Raw genomic sequence first — 16,325 nt, forward strand, 5'->3', positions numbered from 1 at the left:
AATACTAAGACATGTAATTTTAATCTTAATTTTCTTGATACATATCCACATTAAAAACACCAAAAACACAATTTTCATCTGAGTGGGTAATCGATATCCAGACGTCAAGCAGAGGTAAAACTATTTTGGAAAACTTAGTTTTAAAAATAATCGTGAAATGCAACTGGGAAAAGAACTTGGGAGTAGAGGAGGAGGCCATATTTTTATTAATATGTTTTCCAACAAAATTCAGACATGATGTGATAGTTTTGCTAATAGATATTGCAGTTTCGAATTTGTTTTTTAAAACATTTCAAAAAACAACAACACTATTCTCTTACAGCTGTGTATTAATATGTATCTATTTAATATTAGTTGGTATCTTTTTATCTATTAATAAATCATTTTAAAAATCATTTAAATTCAGCTTTGATATCTTAGTAACCTCATTGTAGTTCACACATCTTATTTGTTTTTTTGCTGCTTAGGGCGCCACAGTGAAATATGCTCCTTCCTTTTACCCCTTTTCTCTTCATCCATCTATTTACCAACCATCTGCATCCTCCTCCACATCCATGAACCTCCTCATAGCCTTCATCCAGACTTCTGTCCTGCAGCTCCAAGCTCACCATAAAAACTGTCAGTCACTCTTTTCATATCTGGTGTGAGATCCTCACACAGCAGCAGGAGTGACAGAGCTGTCCTTAGCACTACAAGTTAGAATAGTGGACATTGTAGGGACTTGTTGAGTCTCATAATTGTGGCCTTAAAGGAGGAAAAATGTTCTGAAAACCTTCTTAGCTCTGTAATGGAGGAACAGCTTGCCATAACCCCGCTGACGTTTGCTGTTTCCCCTTTGTACCGACTATCCGCGTGCAAAAATGTCACTCAGTTCGTGCAATCTCGTGGTGCGTTTAGAGTGACTCGTTCATTTTTTAGTACTGTCAGAAACTTTTAAAAATCGTATAGTTAGAGCAGAAATGTAGGTATATAAACCCTTAATAGCATATTTAAGCAAACCACATCCAAGGAATACTCTGTATTGACAGAGTTGTAGAGAATTAGAGGCAATAACGGTTGGTTGAGTTATGGAAGGTTTATTTTTTTCGATGGTCCTGAACGCATCGCAGCTTGTTTTTCCAGCCAGTTCTTGTGCTGCTTTCACTGTCTTCTCTGGAGCTCCGACCGCGGCTGTCCGGCACAAAACTGCCCGCGATGTTGGACCTGTCAGGCGGGTGGAACCTGTCCTTTGCGGGCTGCGGCTTCCTGGGGATCTACCACATCGGGGTGGCCAGCTGTCTGCTGGAGAAAGCCCCCCACCTGGTGAAGGGGGCCACCAGGTTGTACGGAGCCTCAGCCGGAGCCCTGACCGCGTCCGTGCTCGCGAGCCAGGCATGCATAGGTGAGACTAACGGAACGGAACAAAGCCGACCCTTTGGGTCGGTGGAATGGTTTGGTCTGGTCGGACCGGTTCTCTTTCGCATCAGGACATAGACGCTGACAGCAGGAAGCCTGTTGTCACTCAGTGTCAACAAGTAAACCAACAACAAACTTACTTAGAGGCTGACTTTGAACAACTTTCTAGGCTTTTGTGTCTCTACTCGTGTGTGTGTGTGTGTGTGGGGGGGGGGGGGGGGGGTGGTATTACCGTGATGGGGGTTTCAAATCAGCTGTTTCGGTTTTGACCTAGTTTAGATTTCTGTATTATACCTGCTGGCCTGTATTTTCATTGGCAGTTGCATACCCCCCCCCACCCCACCCCACACACACACACACACACACATGAACGGATAATCTCTGAAAGGTGACCCAGTGTTGGGAACTTTATAAGATAAGTTATAGTTTCTCACTACTTAATAAAAAAAATTAAAAAACAAAGCCCAACTCCGCTAAAAATTGTTTTTGTTGTTTTGATATCAGAATCAGAAGTACTTTATAATCCCACACTGGGAAATCTGTGCGTTAGCATAGCAAGTAAGCATAAGAGAAAATAGAATGAATTATAAACAATAATATAAAAACAAAAATGTGGCATAAATGTAAACAAAAAAGGTGTTATAATTTAAAGGCTATTTACAAACAGGTAACAATGTGCAAAAATGTGCAAAAGTCATCTGTTACACAATATATAACACTGATATATTCTTGACATTTTTCTGATGATGGAGGACATATATAAAGATATTTAATATAAAAACTGTATTTCTAAGTATTGCTTTTTTCAAACCATTGTGAATCAGATCAGAAGGAAAAATGCGGTTTGAAAAAGATCACACTAGGCGAGTCAAAAGCTCTGCTCCATTCCGAAGCGTCCCCTTGCAGAAAAATAGATCCACGAACGTCTTCATTGTTACCGTCTGAGCTAGAATCTGGCTCACAACTGTACGGCTGGATAGCTCTGATATTGCATGCCAATTTCGATGCACCGATAATGTTAGGATGGGGTTGTAAGGGGCTATAGAAGAGCATGTAAACAGAGAGCTCTCAGCAACTTCACTCTAGGGGTGTAATGATTCGGTTAAACAACGATTCGGTTAATATCATAATTCGATGTTGCCGATCCGATTCATAGTCTATATCAATTCATTTGGAACGATTCAATTCACTGATCTAAAATGTAACCAGGACATCTCTAGCCAAAACTTCATCCAGTGTGTCTCAGTGATAAATACCTGGTACTGAACAGTGCAGGTGAAGTTTTCAAGATTCCTTGGATTTCTTCAAGATAATCAAGTTTTAATTAAATATGTGTCCAAACAAACAAGTAAACAAGAATGAATGTCAAATCCATTCACATTTTAGTTTCCCAAATTTCCGCCAACTGTTGTTTTTCCACATCCAAATAATCCAAAGGGGACATTCTTAGAACATTCTAGCTCACCGTATGGTCACATGACTTTGCTGAATTCAAAGTGTTTCCACACATTGGACTGGAATGATGGACTGATCAGTTTTTGCTGACATCACATTTGTGTTGTCTGCTGTGATGGACTTGGTCATTTTTATCTTATAGTATGATAAACCGACCCTACCTCAATTCTAAGTGTATTTTCCGATATCATTATAATCAATTTATTTCATTTTGAAATAACTGTGTAGGTCCATTAACAACTCATCTCTGACACATCTGGTTGGATCGTAGGAATAGAATATGATTAATTGAATAATCGTTACTTCTTTATGTCCTATGAAAATGACACAGGTTATTAGGAAATGTAACTAGTTGCGTTTCTGTAAAATAAAAAGTTACAGAATGGCAAATTGTTGTTTTTTTTCAAATCAATCTTCACAGGTCGATTCCAAGAAGTAACAGACATGTTTATGACCTTCAATAGTAGCTGCATATCAGCAAAATGTTTATCCTGCACTTTAAGTATTATCTTTGGAACAAATGTAATCAGTTAAAGACAAAGTGTGTTTATTACTTAATAACTAAAACTTTAACAACTTAAAACTATGAGAGAAGTAAACATGCTAAACCTCCAAGTAGTCAATTTATGAATGAATTCTCTACCAATAAAGCCAATTCAGTCAAAATTTTTCCTAGATATGGACAGCCCCATGTTACAAACAGACAGTGTCAATAAGCAGTGATTGATCCAAGTTGAGTGGAGACGTCGTTTCTATGGCAACCACTCTGGCCAATTAGGAGTGAATTTATTGGAAGGCAACACTTGAAAGTGGGCTGAGGAGAATCTTGTCAGTCACTTTTAATGTGAGAGCACCTATTTTTATCGAGGCGTCTGATTGGTCAGTTTATAACTTGGGAATCTTGAACTACAGAAATATTATCATGAAAAAAATTAGGATTATCAAGATGATGTTTAAAAAAATATGTATCAGATCAGGAATGGTTATTCTGACCAATAGAATGACTGAGTAACAGCTGTTTATTTCTCTAGAGAAACCTATGGGGTTTTGGCTACTTTGGCTCCTTCTCCCAGCGCGTACTTCCTGTTTGGAACGCCAGAGGGGAGGGGTCATTCAGTCCAGATCTTATATACAGTCAATGATCACACCAGATGTCCATATGCCATCCTAAACCTGCTTCTGTGTTGTTTTAGCAAAGTGTTGTGAGGATGTGATCGAGGTAGCAAAGGAGGCCCGGAAGAGGAACCTGGGGCCACTGCACCCCACCTTCAACCTGGTGAAAGTGCTGAGGTCCGGCCTAAACCGGGACCTGCCCTCTGACGCGCACGTGCGGGCATCTGGGAGGCTGTGCGTGTCCCTGACACGCGTGTCAGACGGGCAGAATGTTCTAGTGTCTGACTTCAGCTCCAAGGAGGAGCTCATTCAGGTAGGTGGGAAGGTGGGAGTGGGGTGGGGGCCCCTTTAATACTGTGCTGACCCCAGGTGAACTCGTTCTGTGCCCACAGGCGCTCATCTGTAGCTGCTTCATCCCCATCTACTGTGGCCTAATCCCGCCCTCCTTCAGAGGAGCGGTAAGTGACTATTCTTCATTTAAGGGGAGGTTTTAGTAAATAAAAGGAGCTACTGATAGAAACAGACAAAAGCACCATGATAGGGATAGAACTTCCCAAGGTACCAAACTATAGAAGCAGAAATTAGGATAATTTTCAGGCTAAACATGGTGCATTGAGGAGCTAAAGATACGTACTACTATGCTATAATCAGAAGATTAGAGGGACTATTTTCTTGGTGGTTCGTCACAGATTTGGTCAGTGAATTGCCCCTTTGAATGGGCAATTGTTGGAATGGCATCATTTTTGCAGGGTAGTTTTGTCTGTTGCAGGATTTAGTTTTCTCCTTGGAGCATTGCGTGTATGAATAAACCAAAGCAGATGACGGCGGGCATTTAGAAAGAATTCCTGCCCATTTTAGCAGAGTCCATGGAACTGTCCCAGTGTCAAAGCACGCTAACTTTATTAACTCTCAGTGGTTACACTAAAAAGCGTTGGCTGTGTGCTTATAGCATCAATCTTGTAAACAAGATGTTGCGAGTCCAATCCTCACTGGGGTCTTTGTGTTAATGTAAGGCGCTCGGATGAAAGCCGCTGCTTTGACTGATTGTGAAAGTTCATGCGCTGATGTTGCCTTCACTGACCCATGCTGCTTTTGCTGAGCTGGGATGGGGCGGGGTCACGTCTCTTATCATTTCTTTCCAAGTACAGCCCTGTTGTAATCAGGTCTATCCCCAAACCAGGGGGTATGATGTGTTAGAAGAGTGCAGAACAAAGGTCAAATATGTGTCTCACAGAAACTGGATTAAAGGATTTTTTAATGGATGAGTTGTCTGACAGTCATGTATTTCTCAGCTCTGATTTAACTGGTAAAGGTTCAGCCACCTTAATCTCAACAGAAAAGTTTGTAGTGACTTTTTATAAAGCAGAAGCTTTTTCTGAAGCTTAAGGTCATTTATCTCCTGAAGATCAGAAACCAATTTGTGGTTTCCTGTGCGAAGCTGAGATGGTGATGGAACCGGACTACAAAATCTCCAAAAATAAACTTCAACACACTCTGAAAAATAGGGTACTTCTCAAAACCTGTTCCTGTGGTATGTGAATGTATGACAGTGTAAACCGGCTTCTCAAAGTCTTTTTAACTCACTAATATCTTCACGAGTGAGACGTTTTTGATAATGGTTTATGTCTACAAATGTTAGGGCTGGGTTGATGAATTCGATTGATCCATCTGAATCGATCCAAGCTTAATAGATCCATAAAAGTTGAGATCGATCTTTTGTGTCGTTCCTTTTCCGGTGACCGAAAACATTAAAGCAGTTTAGTCAAAGTCTTCTAGCTTGATGCTATCGTATAATGGGATTTCCCATAGGACAGCTAATGCTAACGCTCGGTCGACCTAAACATACATTGCTGACTAAATAAACAGCTTTATAGACTCACAGGCAGGAACTCTTTTAACAAAACATTTTTCAAGTAACCATTTGTGGTCTAAAGCACAGTTTTTTTGCCCAAATCTTCTAGAATACAGTGTAATTCTACAGTGCAAGCTCCACCTGGTGACCAAACTGAAACACCATATTTCAATACAAATATGTTTAAATGTTTAAACCGTGTTAATAAAAAATAGAATTATATCGAGTGGATCAAAAGAATCGAAAAAAGTCTCTAGTTGTGAATCGAATCTATCCAGACTCCGGTGAATCAAATCGATTTAGGAAATTATTGATTATACCCAGCCCTGGTTTAATGAGTCTACAGCAATAGCAAATTATTTTCTTATGCAACCACTACTTATTTATCATAACCATTGTTACATTCTTATTCATCATCTTTGTTGGAAATTTTAGTTCATGGTGGCTAGCATTTGGACAAAATAAAGTCTGGTGGTGTAAACCCCATTTCCATGATGCAGCGACATGAAAAACCAGGTGAAGTTTTGAAGAGAAACCTTTGTGGTCACAGCTATCCCACTGGGCGCACCGAGCATGCTCAGAACTGATTCAAGTTTAATTTCTGCAGGCCTGAGCTTTCTGGCAAGGCCAGAAGCCGGGGATCATATCACACCTGAGCTGGGGGCGTCTGTGTCCCTGTGGGGTGGGTTCTGGTCTTTGCCCCCGGGTGATGGGCCTCGCCAAATTTCCAACTGTGGCCGAGCCTGGTCGGGCCATATCTACAACACCCTTGTGGGCCCCCTTCTCCCCGGGGTGCACCCCTCCTGGCCCCTGGCTGCCTGGAGCGCGAAGCGGGTCTCCCTTGGGGGGTCCTGGCTCGTACCTGGGGTTGGGGCGGGGGGATCTCCGCGGAACTCCTTTGGTGGTGATGGGGTGCTTGTCTGGGGCTGTGGGCACCCCTCTCGGGCGGGGCCCGGCGTTGGGCCCTCCTGGCTGCTCTCCTGGTTGGGCTGGGGCGGCGCTCTCTTTCCCCCCCACGCTCCCCTGCTCTCTGGCTCTGGGGGCCTCACGGCGGTCCTACTGGCCCTGGCCTTGTTGGCTGATGTGATCGCCCGGGGGGCGGTTGTTCTCTGCCTGCTGCCGTGTGGCATTGGGGGATTCTGGCTGCCTCTGCTGCTATGGCGGGGGTCTTGGTGTGGGGATGGCTGGTCACTCCCCCTCCCTCTTTTCACATTCCAGCTTCCATTTTAGAAGAACATAAACAGTCACCAGAGCACAGGTGTTAGCTCACCTTTGCACTAATAGTTTGCGTGATTGAATGAAATATAATTTCACACATTATCTGTATTGTGTACATGTTGACATTTGGACATTTTTTGCAACTAACAGGGGTGTTTATAACATTTGTGTGTGGACAGGCCCCGCCCCTTTGATATTTGTATTACTTCTGAACCTCACCGTAAGGTAAACATCCAGTAACTTGTTGCTTGATGCCGCTTTATGGTCTTACCCCCCCCTCGTATGATCACCCTCCTATCCCCCCCATCTCTAACGTCCCTCTCTCTTCTTCCCTCCTTTCCTTTTCCGTCCGGTCCAACACCAAAGATTCTCAAATATGATTCAAATGAATAAAGTTTGGCCTCGATTACAAAGGGGGTTTATTCAGACGTACCTCTGGCTTGTCAGAAGATTAATAACCCCTGTTGTTAAAATAAACTATGTCCAACAAAAGAGGCCTTCAGCTCTCATCTGTCTGCCCAGCTGTTGGACAGGACATGTTAAAAAAAAAAAAATTCTGCAGGCCTCACACATGTGAAAACGTACAAACAAAAAACTATACCAAACCTTGGTGTTATTTAATAATAAACCTGCAAAAGGGATGTGTTCTTTTGCGCATTGTTTTTTTAACTTTTTATTTTTGCTTTCTCATCACAACAAAAAACAAACAATTCCCTGAGACACGTTTCACCATAGGTCCACATCCAATAAAGTGTACAATAGTTTTTTTTCGAGTAAAAAAAAAATTGCATTGAGGCATGATGAGACATATAGTTCAGTTAAACAGATATTTATACAACCATGAATAAAGGTATATATTACAGTTACAACCCCAATTAAAGTGTAACTGTGTGCCATCTACGTTCAAAGACATCTGTGTTTAGTTGTAAAGATGCCGTCATTTTTTCCATCGAATAAATATATTTGATTCTTTGTTTCCATTCTGTTACATGCAGTCAAAGAAAATACGTGTATGATCTCCTATTTTTCCGCCTTGCCTCCAGCATATGGCTGTAGTTGAACCCCTAATGAAATTAGAGATCGACAGAGGAGTGTGAAAGAATCACATTTTCCAGTCAAATTCTTTCCATAGTTGGCTTTTAATTCCTTTATGGCTGTCCTTACTCTTTTGCACTTTTTGATGGGTAAAATACTGCAAGGTTTTCTATGAGAGAATCAGACATTTGATGGTCAATATACAAAAACACTCTATAATTTCCCAAACGTGTAAATAGATATGACAGTTTTTACCTCTGGTTTTCTTTTCTGCTGAGTGAATTTAAAAGAAAACCAATGTTTTCTTGGTCCACTAACTGTGTACACAGATCTGTGGGGAATTGAGCAGTGAGCTCTGAACCTTCACTCAGAGATTGAGCCACATGAGCGCTCGGTGAACCAGCCAAACCTGCATTCCCTCACTGACCTCCATTCTGGCCCTTCATAACACAGAACAAGGTTAATGCCTGCGTGCTCCACATACGGGCTTCCTGCTCCACTGTTGTACAACAGGAGGGGAGAGCTTTGAGTTCAATGCATTCAATAACTGGAAGACATCAAAGTTTTGTAAAGAATGTCACCCAGCAGCCAATAATACCCGTATTAATGAGAGTTTTCTAAAGACTTCATTGCAGCTCTTAACAAAGCTTGAAACAGATGAAAATCAATTTGAAAAGGATGAAGCTAAAAGCAGACGCTTGGAGAGCTCATCACAAAATCATTCAGCAGAAATTCTAAGGTGATTAAAGTGACCTTCGCTAACCCTGTCTAAGCCGGATCTCTTCCTTTAGATCAGAAGCATGAGAAATGCAAATATGGAAGACCTCAGATCCACAACAACAGTTTCCAGAGAGCAACCGTCAAGCACGGCTGCAGAGTCTGTACCAGAGGGAGTGTACAGTCATGGCCAGACGTTTCGAGAATGACACAAATATTAGTTTTCACAAAGTCCACTGCTAAACTGCTTTTAGATCTTTGTTTCAGTTGTTTCTGTGATTTACTGAAATATAATTACAAGCACTTCATACGTTTCAAAGGCTTTTATAGACAATTACATGACATATTTGCAGTGTTGGCCTTTCTTTTTCAGGACCTCTGCAATTCGACTGGGCATGCTCTCAATCAACTCCAAATCCTGACTGATGGCAACCCATTCTTTCATAATCACTTCTTGGAGTTTGTCAGAATAAGTGGGTTTTTGTTTGTCCACCCGCCTCTTGAGGATTGTTCTCAAGGAGATTGAGATCTGGGGAGTTTTCAGGCCATGGACCCAAAATGTCAACATTTTGGTCCCCAAGCCATTTAGTTATCAGAATCAGAATCATAAGCCTTTATTATCATTGTTCATAATACAACGAAATTGTAGCAGCCTTATCACTTTTGCCTCATGGCACGGTGCTCCATCGTGGTGGAAAATGCATTGTTTGTCACCAAACTGTTGTTGGATTGTTGGAAGACATTTCTGTTGGAGGGTTTTTTGATACCATTCTTTATTCATGGCTGTGTTTTTGGGCAACATTATGAGTGAGGCCACTCCCTTGGAAGAGAAGCAACCCCACACAAGAATGGTCTCAGGATGCTTTACTGTTGGCGTGACACAGGACTGATGGGAGCGCTCACCTTTTCTTCTCCGTACAAGCCTTTTTCCGGATGCCCCAAACAATCAGAAAGAGGCTTCATGGGAGAATAGGACTCCTCAGCAGTCCATTCGCCATACTTTATGCAGAAGATCAATCTGTCCCTGATGCTTTTTTTTGGAGACAAGTGGCTTCTTTGCTGGTCTTCTTGACACCAGACCATCTTCCAAAAGTCTTGGCCTCTCTGTGGATGCAGATGTGCTCACACCTGCCTGCTGCCATCCTGAATCCTCTTTAGGAGACCATCCTGGCGCTTGCTGGACTTTCTTGGACGCCCTGAAGCCTTCCTAACAAGAATTGAACTTCTTTCCTTGAAGTTCTTGATGATCCTATAAATTGTTGATTAAGGTAGATTTTCATTCTGTCTAAAATTGATAGCTACTGATGGTTTGAAGCTTATTAAACCAAAGTGTCACCTTGAGACAAAACATCCACAGACAAAACGCCACACTCTAGTTGTTAGTAAGGTGCAAGTACTGGCTTCTTCCGCACCATGGGCTAATGCTGCTCGCATGGGATGTGCAGGTGATAGACTTGAACACCGTTAACAGGCTCCTTGCACAGTGGGGGGTTGAGAAAATGAAGAATCCATATGACATTCCTGAGGCTCAACTACTTCCACCATGTTGTACAAGTTTTTATTACGATGTGCCATCTGAAGCATGCCAGTAGAAAGAAAGGTACATGAACATTTTCGTCCCATGTGTTCATGAGGCGTCTACGACTTCCTCCCACAGATTTGCCCATTTTTCGCTCGCAGACAGCCCATACCCACCTGTGACCAAGTCATTAAGTGAGTTAGATGCTCAAATGACTTTTCCTTTCCTGCTGATTAACAGTTTTGCAGAAGTCACTAATCTAGAATTACTGCAGTGAAATCTGTGGTAGAAACCGAAAAGATAAAACAGTCATGATGCACATAAAGCAGCAAAGACAAAAACACAAAAGCACTTTTCAAAGTTAGCAGATGAATGAAAGTTCAGTTCTACAGCGGAGGGTTGTTCCAAAATTTCTGAAATTGGGAATACCCCTGTGACACTCAGCATTAAGGGGTTTGGATTGGGAGGGGTCAAACTTTCTCGGCTGTGACTGCAGCTCAGTGTTATCCTGGAGGAAAGGTTACATTCAAACAACACATTTTTCCACAACAATGGGACTTTACCCCAAACTTTAACTTTTATCAAGAGCAAAAACCGTTCTTTTTGAGTAAAGTGTTTTTCAGATTCACAAGGTTTTCTCACAAGAGTTTCACCCTATTCCAAGGCATGTTGGCCAGCAGCAGCACCACAGAGTTCTGTAGGAGGTGATCATGATGGTCTGATATCCATTCATCGTTGTGTCCACAGCGCTATGTGGATGGAGGGATCAGCGACAACCTGCCGCTGTCGGAGCTGAAGAACACCATCACCATTTCACCCTTCTCCGGAGAGAACGACATCTGTCCTCGGGACAATTCCAGCAGCTTCCACGAGCTGCGTTTCACCAACACCAGCATCCAGATGAACATGGGCAACATGTACCGCCTCAGCCAGGCGCTGTTTCCGCCAGAACCCAAGGTAAGCCCAGACTCCCCGCAGACTCTTTGACTGCTGGGAATTATTAGGAATGTAGGGCACGCCATTTAATTCATTAAAATCCTTGACTGAAGCCAAACAGATCAACATTAGCCTCAACTTGATTGAATTAGCATTAATAATTTAGGAACCACATTAATGACTCTCATGAGGGAAAAAGCTGACTCACATACGTAGTTGGAGCCAAATGGTGTAGTCAAGGAGGAGAAATGTCCTTACATGAGCTTTGGATTGAATATTGCTTTGTTTAAATCTCATCTTCCACTCCAGAAAGGCTAAGTTGAAACTGGATTGCAATTTTTTCATATGAGTGAATCAACTTCATTCCAAAAAAAACCAGTAGCTCATCAATATGGCAAGTGGCTCGGGCAAAAAAAAGTCTTAAAAGAGTTTGTCAAACTGGCAGACAACTGAGACTTTTGTTGTGTATAGCTCACTTCTCTGGAAATGTGCTGCTGTGTGCAGGTGCTGGCAGAGATGTGCCAAAATGGCTACAAGGATGCTCTGCGCTTCCTGGAAGAAAACAGTGAGTCATTTGATCAAATGTAGTCCTAAATGCTCCAACGAGGCCAGATTCTCTTAACCATGTAGTAATCACCCATTAATCACTCCACAGCACATCCCCGTGGTGTGTCCTGTGGAGGGTGCCCTGGGAGTATGGGGTCTGGGGAGCCTTACTGAGGGCTGTCCGGTCTCTGTATGACCGGAGTAAGAGCTTGGTTCGCATAGCCGGCAGTAAGTCGGACCTGTTCCCGGTACATGTTGGACTCTGACGGGGCTACCTTTATCAGCGGTTATGTTCACAGACTTTATGGACAGATTTCTAGGCGCAGCCAGAGGGGGTCTGGTTTGGGGACCACAGGATTTTATATTTGCACTTTGCAGATGATGTTGTCCTGTTGGCTTCATCGAGCCAAGACCACCAGCGTGCATTGGGGCAGTTTGTGGCCGAGTGCGAAGCGGCTAGGATGAGGGTCAGTACCGTAACGTCTGAGGCCATGGTTCTTAACCGGAGAAAGGTAGTCTGCCCTCTCTCGGTGGGTGGAGTGCTCCTGCCTCAGGTGGAGTAGTTAAAATAGTCCTGTTCATGAGTGAGGGAAGATCGGAGCGTGAGATCGACAGGCGGATTGACGTGGAGTCCGCCGTTATGCGGTCGCTGTACCGGTCCGTTGTGGTGAAGAGAGCTCTAAACCAGATGGCAATCGATCTTCGTTCCAATACTCACCTATGGTCATAAGTTCTTTGTCAAGACCGAAAGAACGAGGTCCCGAATACGAGCGGCTGAAATGAGCTTCCTCTGTAGGGTGGCTGGGCGCTCCCTTATAGACTGAGGGAAGGAGCTCGGTCACCCGCAGAGAGCTTGGCTTTGAGCCCCTGCTTCTCCTCATCGAGAGGAGCCAGTTGAGGTGGCTCAGGCATCTGGTCCGGACGCCTCTGGGACGCCTCCCTGGAGAGGTGTATGTCTCACTGGGCGGAGGCCCCGGGGAAGACCCAGGACACGCTGGACAGACTACTTCTCCCTGTAATGCAGGGCTGCCCAACCCTGACCCTTCAGATCTACCCGGACCTCTTGCTGCTAATTACCTGGATCAGCTGTGTTCAGTCAATTAGAGTGTGTCACTTGAATCCATCTAGAACAGAGGCAGGGCAGTCTATATGGAGGACTGAGGTTGGAAAAACCCTTACTCTAAAGGCAGATTAGGAAGAAACCTTTGGTCGAATATGACTCAGTGAGGGTTAGACGATACAAACACAAAAAAAACACAAAGATAAGAGACAAGAAAAAGATGGAGCCAGCCTCTGCAGAGTGTCTGCTTTTCGGCGACAAAAACAAGCAACATCTGAACTTTTGCAAAGATGGATGTGCATTTTGTGGAGCTATACAAAAGCTTGTTGGGGATCTCCAGGGAGAGAGAGGAATTCAGGACTGTTCCTCACTTTGTGACGTCACAATGTGAGGACTCGCTTGTTTTTATGAATTGGGAGGGGCTGGTGCTCAGAGAGTAGGTTTTTAGAGCAATGCTCTGAGATGCATGAATGGATCCAAATATTGCATTGGGGTTGTTTTTTTCCCTTAAGAATTGACATTGTAAAACACTTAAAAGCGAAAAAAAGAATTTTGCATAATATCAGCCTTTGAAGACAGAGCTGGAGTCTCTGGCTCTTGAGCTGAAACAGGAAGTTGATTTCACTAAAGAGGAGCCTGATAGCTGAAGTCTCTGACACCCCCATTCTAGTTTTGGAAATTCTAAGACGGAATAATAATTTTGCAGAGTGAGAACCAAATGTTCTGTTTGGAAAATATGAAACTATGAGATTTTTGAGAGAAAATGGAGCTTCGAACCTTCAAATCTGTTAAGAGACAGTTTTTCAAGTATCTTAAACTCTGACCCGAGTCACCTGGTTTCAGACCTGCTGATGCTTGAGTGTCCGACGGCCGGTCCCACGACATCCAACCCCCTCGCTGGCTGCTGCAGGGCCACAGAGACCACCAGAGACTGGATCCTGAGGAGACTCCGGCTGCTGCAGCAGAAACACTGGTGGCTGGACGAGCACATCACTCTGCCCACACACCTAAAGAAAGGTGCTCTCTCAGTCCCCCCACCCTCATCCTACCCCACGGGTTCATGCTGATCCACGAACCTTTTCTCTGTCCGACAGTGTTCTGCGAGGCCTGTCAGGACAGGTCGGGTGTGTACTCCACGGTCTCTGCCATGCTTCCTCTGAGGGTAGCCTCCTACATGCTCATGCCCTACACGCTCCCTGTGCAGTCGGCGTACTCGGTCGCTCAGAGGTGAGCAACTCTGTTTTTGTGCCGGCTGACCGTAGGGAGCACAATCTGATTTAGCACAACCACTAGGGGGCACAGTCCACTGCGGACAATCCCAAGGCCGATTAAATACAGAGGATTGTGTCAGAAAAAACATTTCAGGTGAAACCAAAGCCACATCAAACCAGGGGAAGGAGAACTTTGAAGAACTGGTAAATGAGGAACATGTTCGAGAACACAGAGGAGAGGAGGTGGATGTTGTTGAGCAGGACGAAGTGAAGATAAAGAGCGGGCAGGCAGTTGGTCATGATAGCATAGCTGTGGAGGTAAGCAGACGTTTAGGAGATGTGACAGAAGAGTTTCTGACTGTTTAACAAGTCGAGTGAGAGGACGTCTGAAGAATGGAGGAGAAATGTTCTGGTTCCATTTTGAAGAAGAAGGGAGACATGCAGAGAAACTTTAGGAAAACCTAAAAAAAATACAATCAAGTTTTGGCAAAGAGTAGTGGAAGCTAGACAGAGGTCAGAGGTGAACCTTTGTGAACAACAGTTTGGTTTCATGCAGGGAAAGAGAACCACGGATGAAACATTTGCTTTCAGGATGATTCTGAAGAACAGAGAAGGTCAGAAGGAGCTGCTTTGTGTATTTGTAGATCTAGAGAACGTCCATGACAGAATCCAGAGAGAGAAGCTGAGGCTTGGATGAAGAGGTCTGGAGTAACAGAGAAGGATGTTGGAGATGTTCAGGACATGGATGACTGTTGTCTGGTTCTCTCAAGCGCCTCTGGTTGGTTCACAGCAAGAAAGAGGAGAAAAAAAGGGTGTTAATGAAACAGAGAAGAGATCTGGTATTCTCTCTGACCCGTTATCTGACGCACAACGTATAGTTGTCCTCTACTGTAGATTTGGATGGAGAATTGGGCCCTGGATCTGGTTCAGAGGCGGACTCACAGACTTATTCCTTTGCTTCCAGGTTGGTGGAGTGGATTCCGGAGGTTCCCGCTGACATGCAATGGCTAGTGGGTGTGGCCGGTGACGTGTACAAACACTTCTGGAGACCGAAACCAGACTGCTCGATCAGGTAGAAAAGAATTCTGCTGTTTTGGGTTCTGAGTCCAAAGGTGTCACAGGGTCCCATCAGCTAGCACTCCGGAACAGGACATTTAGCAAAAAGTGCCAAACTTAATGCTCTTTTTAAATTAATTTTACTTGAGTAAAAGTATTAGAGTATTCTGTAGAACATGTAGTGTAGGAAATAAAATAGCTGAATACTTCTTCAGACTAAACGGAACATTTTAAAGACCCACACCATTGACAGTCCTGTTTTGGGGTTTTTTTATGGAGTGATATTTGGTTGAATGCTGTAAAGCATTCAACCCTTTGTTTTCCTGTTTCTCTTTATTTATTGGTTGAATGCTGTAAAGCATTCAACCCTTTGTTTTCCTGTTTCTCTTTATTTATTGGTTGAATGCTGTAAAGCATTCAACCCTTTGTTTTCCTCTTACGCTATCTTCCGCCGTTTTTCGGCACTTAACTCCTTCTACAATTTTCAACCTATTTTAACCATTCAACTATTAAACTGTTCAGCTCTTTCAGCTTATTACTGCTATGACTTTTGGTTTTTCAAATCCTTGAACTTTTTAAGATATTCCAGGATTTTCCATGATTTTTTCTCCATTGAAATACATGGAGAATTTTTCGTGCAGAAGTTCACAGTTAAACTTCTACAATTTTTCACCTATTTTAACCATTCAACTATTAAAATGTTCAGCTCTTTCATCTTATTCCAGCTATGACATTTTGTCCTTCAAATCCTTGAACTTTTCCAGATAGTCCCGGTTATTCCCGGATTTTCCAATATTTTTGCTCCATTGGCCACACCTTTGCTTCTTTAAACAATTGTAACTTTAACATTCTTTTGGCTAGAGACACCGTTCAAACATTGAAATGTTCACAAGGTTTTGGACTTCAATATAAGGCTCAAAATTATTATGGGATGGCAACACCACCTACAGTTTGGCGGCCATTTTTTGCCAAAATGTGAGGCAATTTTAAACTTCTTCAAACTTTCACCTATTTCAATGATTCTACTATTTCAATGTTCAACTCCTTCAGCTTATTCCTTTCAGCTATGACTTTTGGTCCTTCAAATCCTTGAACTTTTCCAGATATTCCGGGATATTCCCAGATTTTCCAATCTTTTTGCTCCATTGGCCACACCTTTGCTTCTTTAAACAATTGTAACTTTAACATTCTTTTGGCTAGAGACACCGTTCA

General features: G+C 43.1%; 1 protein-coding gene across 2 annotated transcripts in view; it reads left to right on the forward strand.

Annotated features, from left to right (window-relative positions):
• LOC101164861 (patatin-like phospholipase domain-containing protein 2) overlaps positions 1-16,325 on the forward strand; it is a 67,074-nt gene that overhangs the window by 836 nt on the left and 49,913 nt on the right. For both annotated transcript variants that reach the window (XR_002293029.2, XM_004083120.4), the window contains exons 2-9: positions 1,123-1,381; positions 4,044-4,276; positions 4,356-4,421; positions 11,052-11,261; positions 11,745-11,805; positions 13,690-13,863; positions 13,941-14,073; positions 15,022-15,129. Coding sequence is in view for 1 of the 2 variants with exons in the window: in XM_004083120.4 (XP_004083168.2) it covers positions 1,123-1,381; positions 4,044-4,276; positions 4,356-4,421; positions 11,052-11,261; positions 11,745-11,805; positions 13,690-13,863; positions 13,941-14,073; positions 15,022-15,129 (1,244 nt within the window). In the remaining variant the exon portion in view is untranslated. The remainder of the gene's footprint in view (positions 1-1,122; positions 1,382-4,043; positions 4,277-4,355; positions 4,422-11,051; positions 11,262-11,744; positions 11,806-13,689; positions 13,864-13,940; positions 14,074-15,021; positions 15,130-16,325) is intronic.

The sequence above is a fragment of the Oryzias latipes genome, chromosome 23 (genome assembly GCF_002234675.1).
Source record: "Oryzias latipes chromosome 23, ASM223467v1".
Lineage (NCBI taxonomy): Eukaryota > Metazoa > Chordata > Actinopteri > Beloniformes > Adrianichthyidae > Oryzias > Oryzias latipes.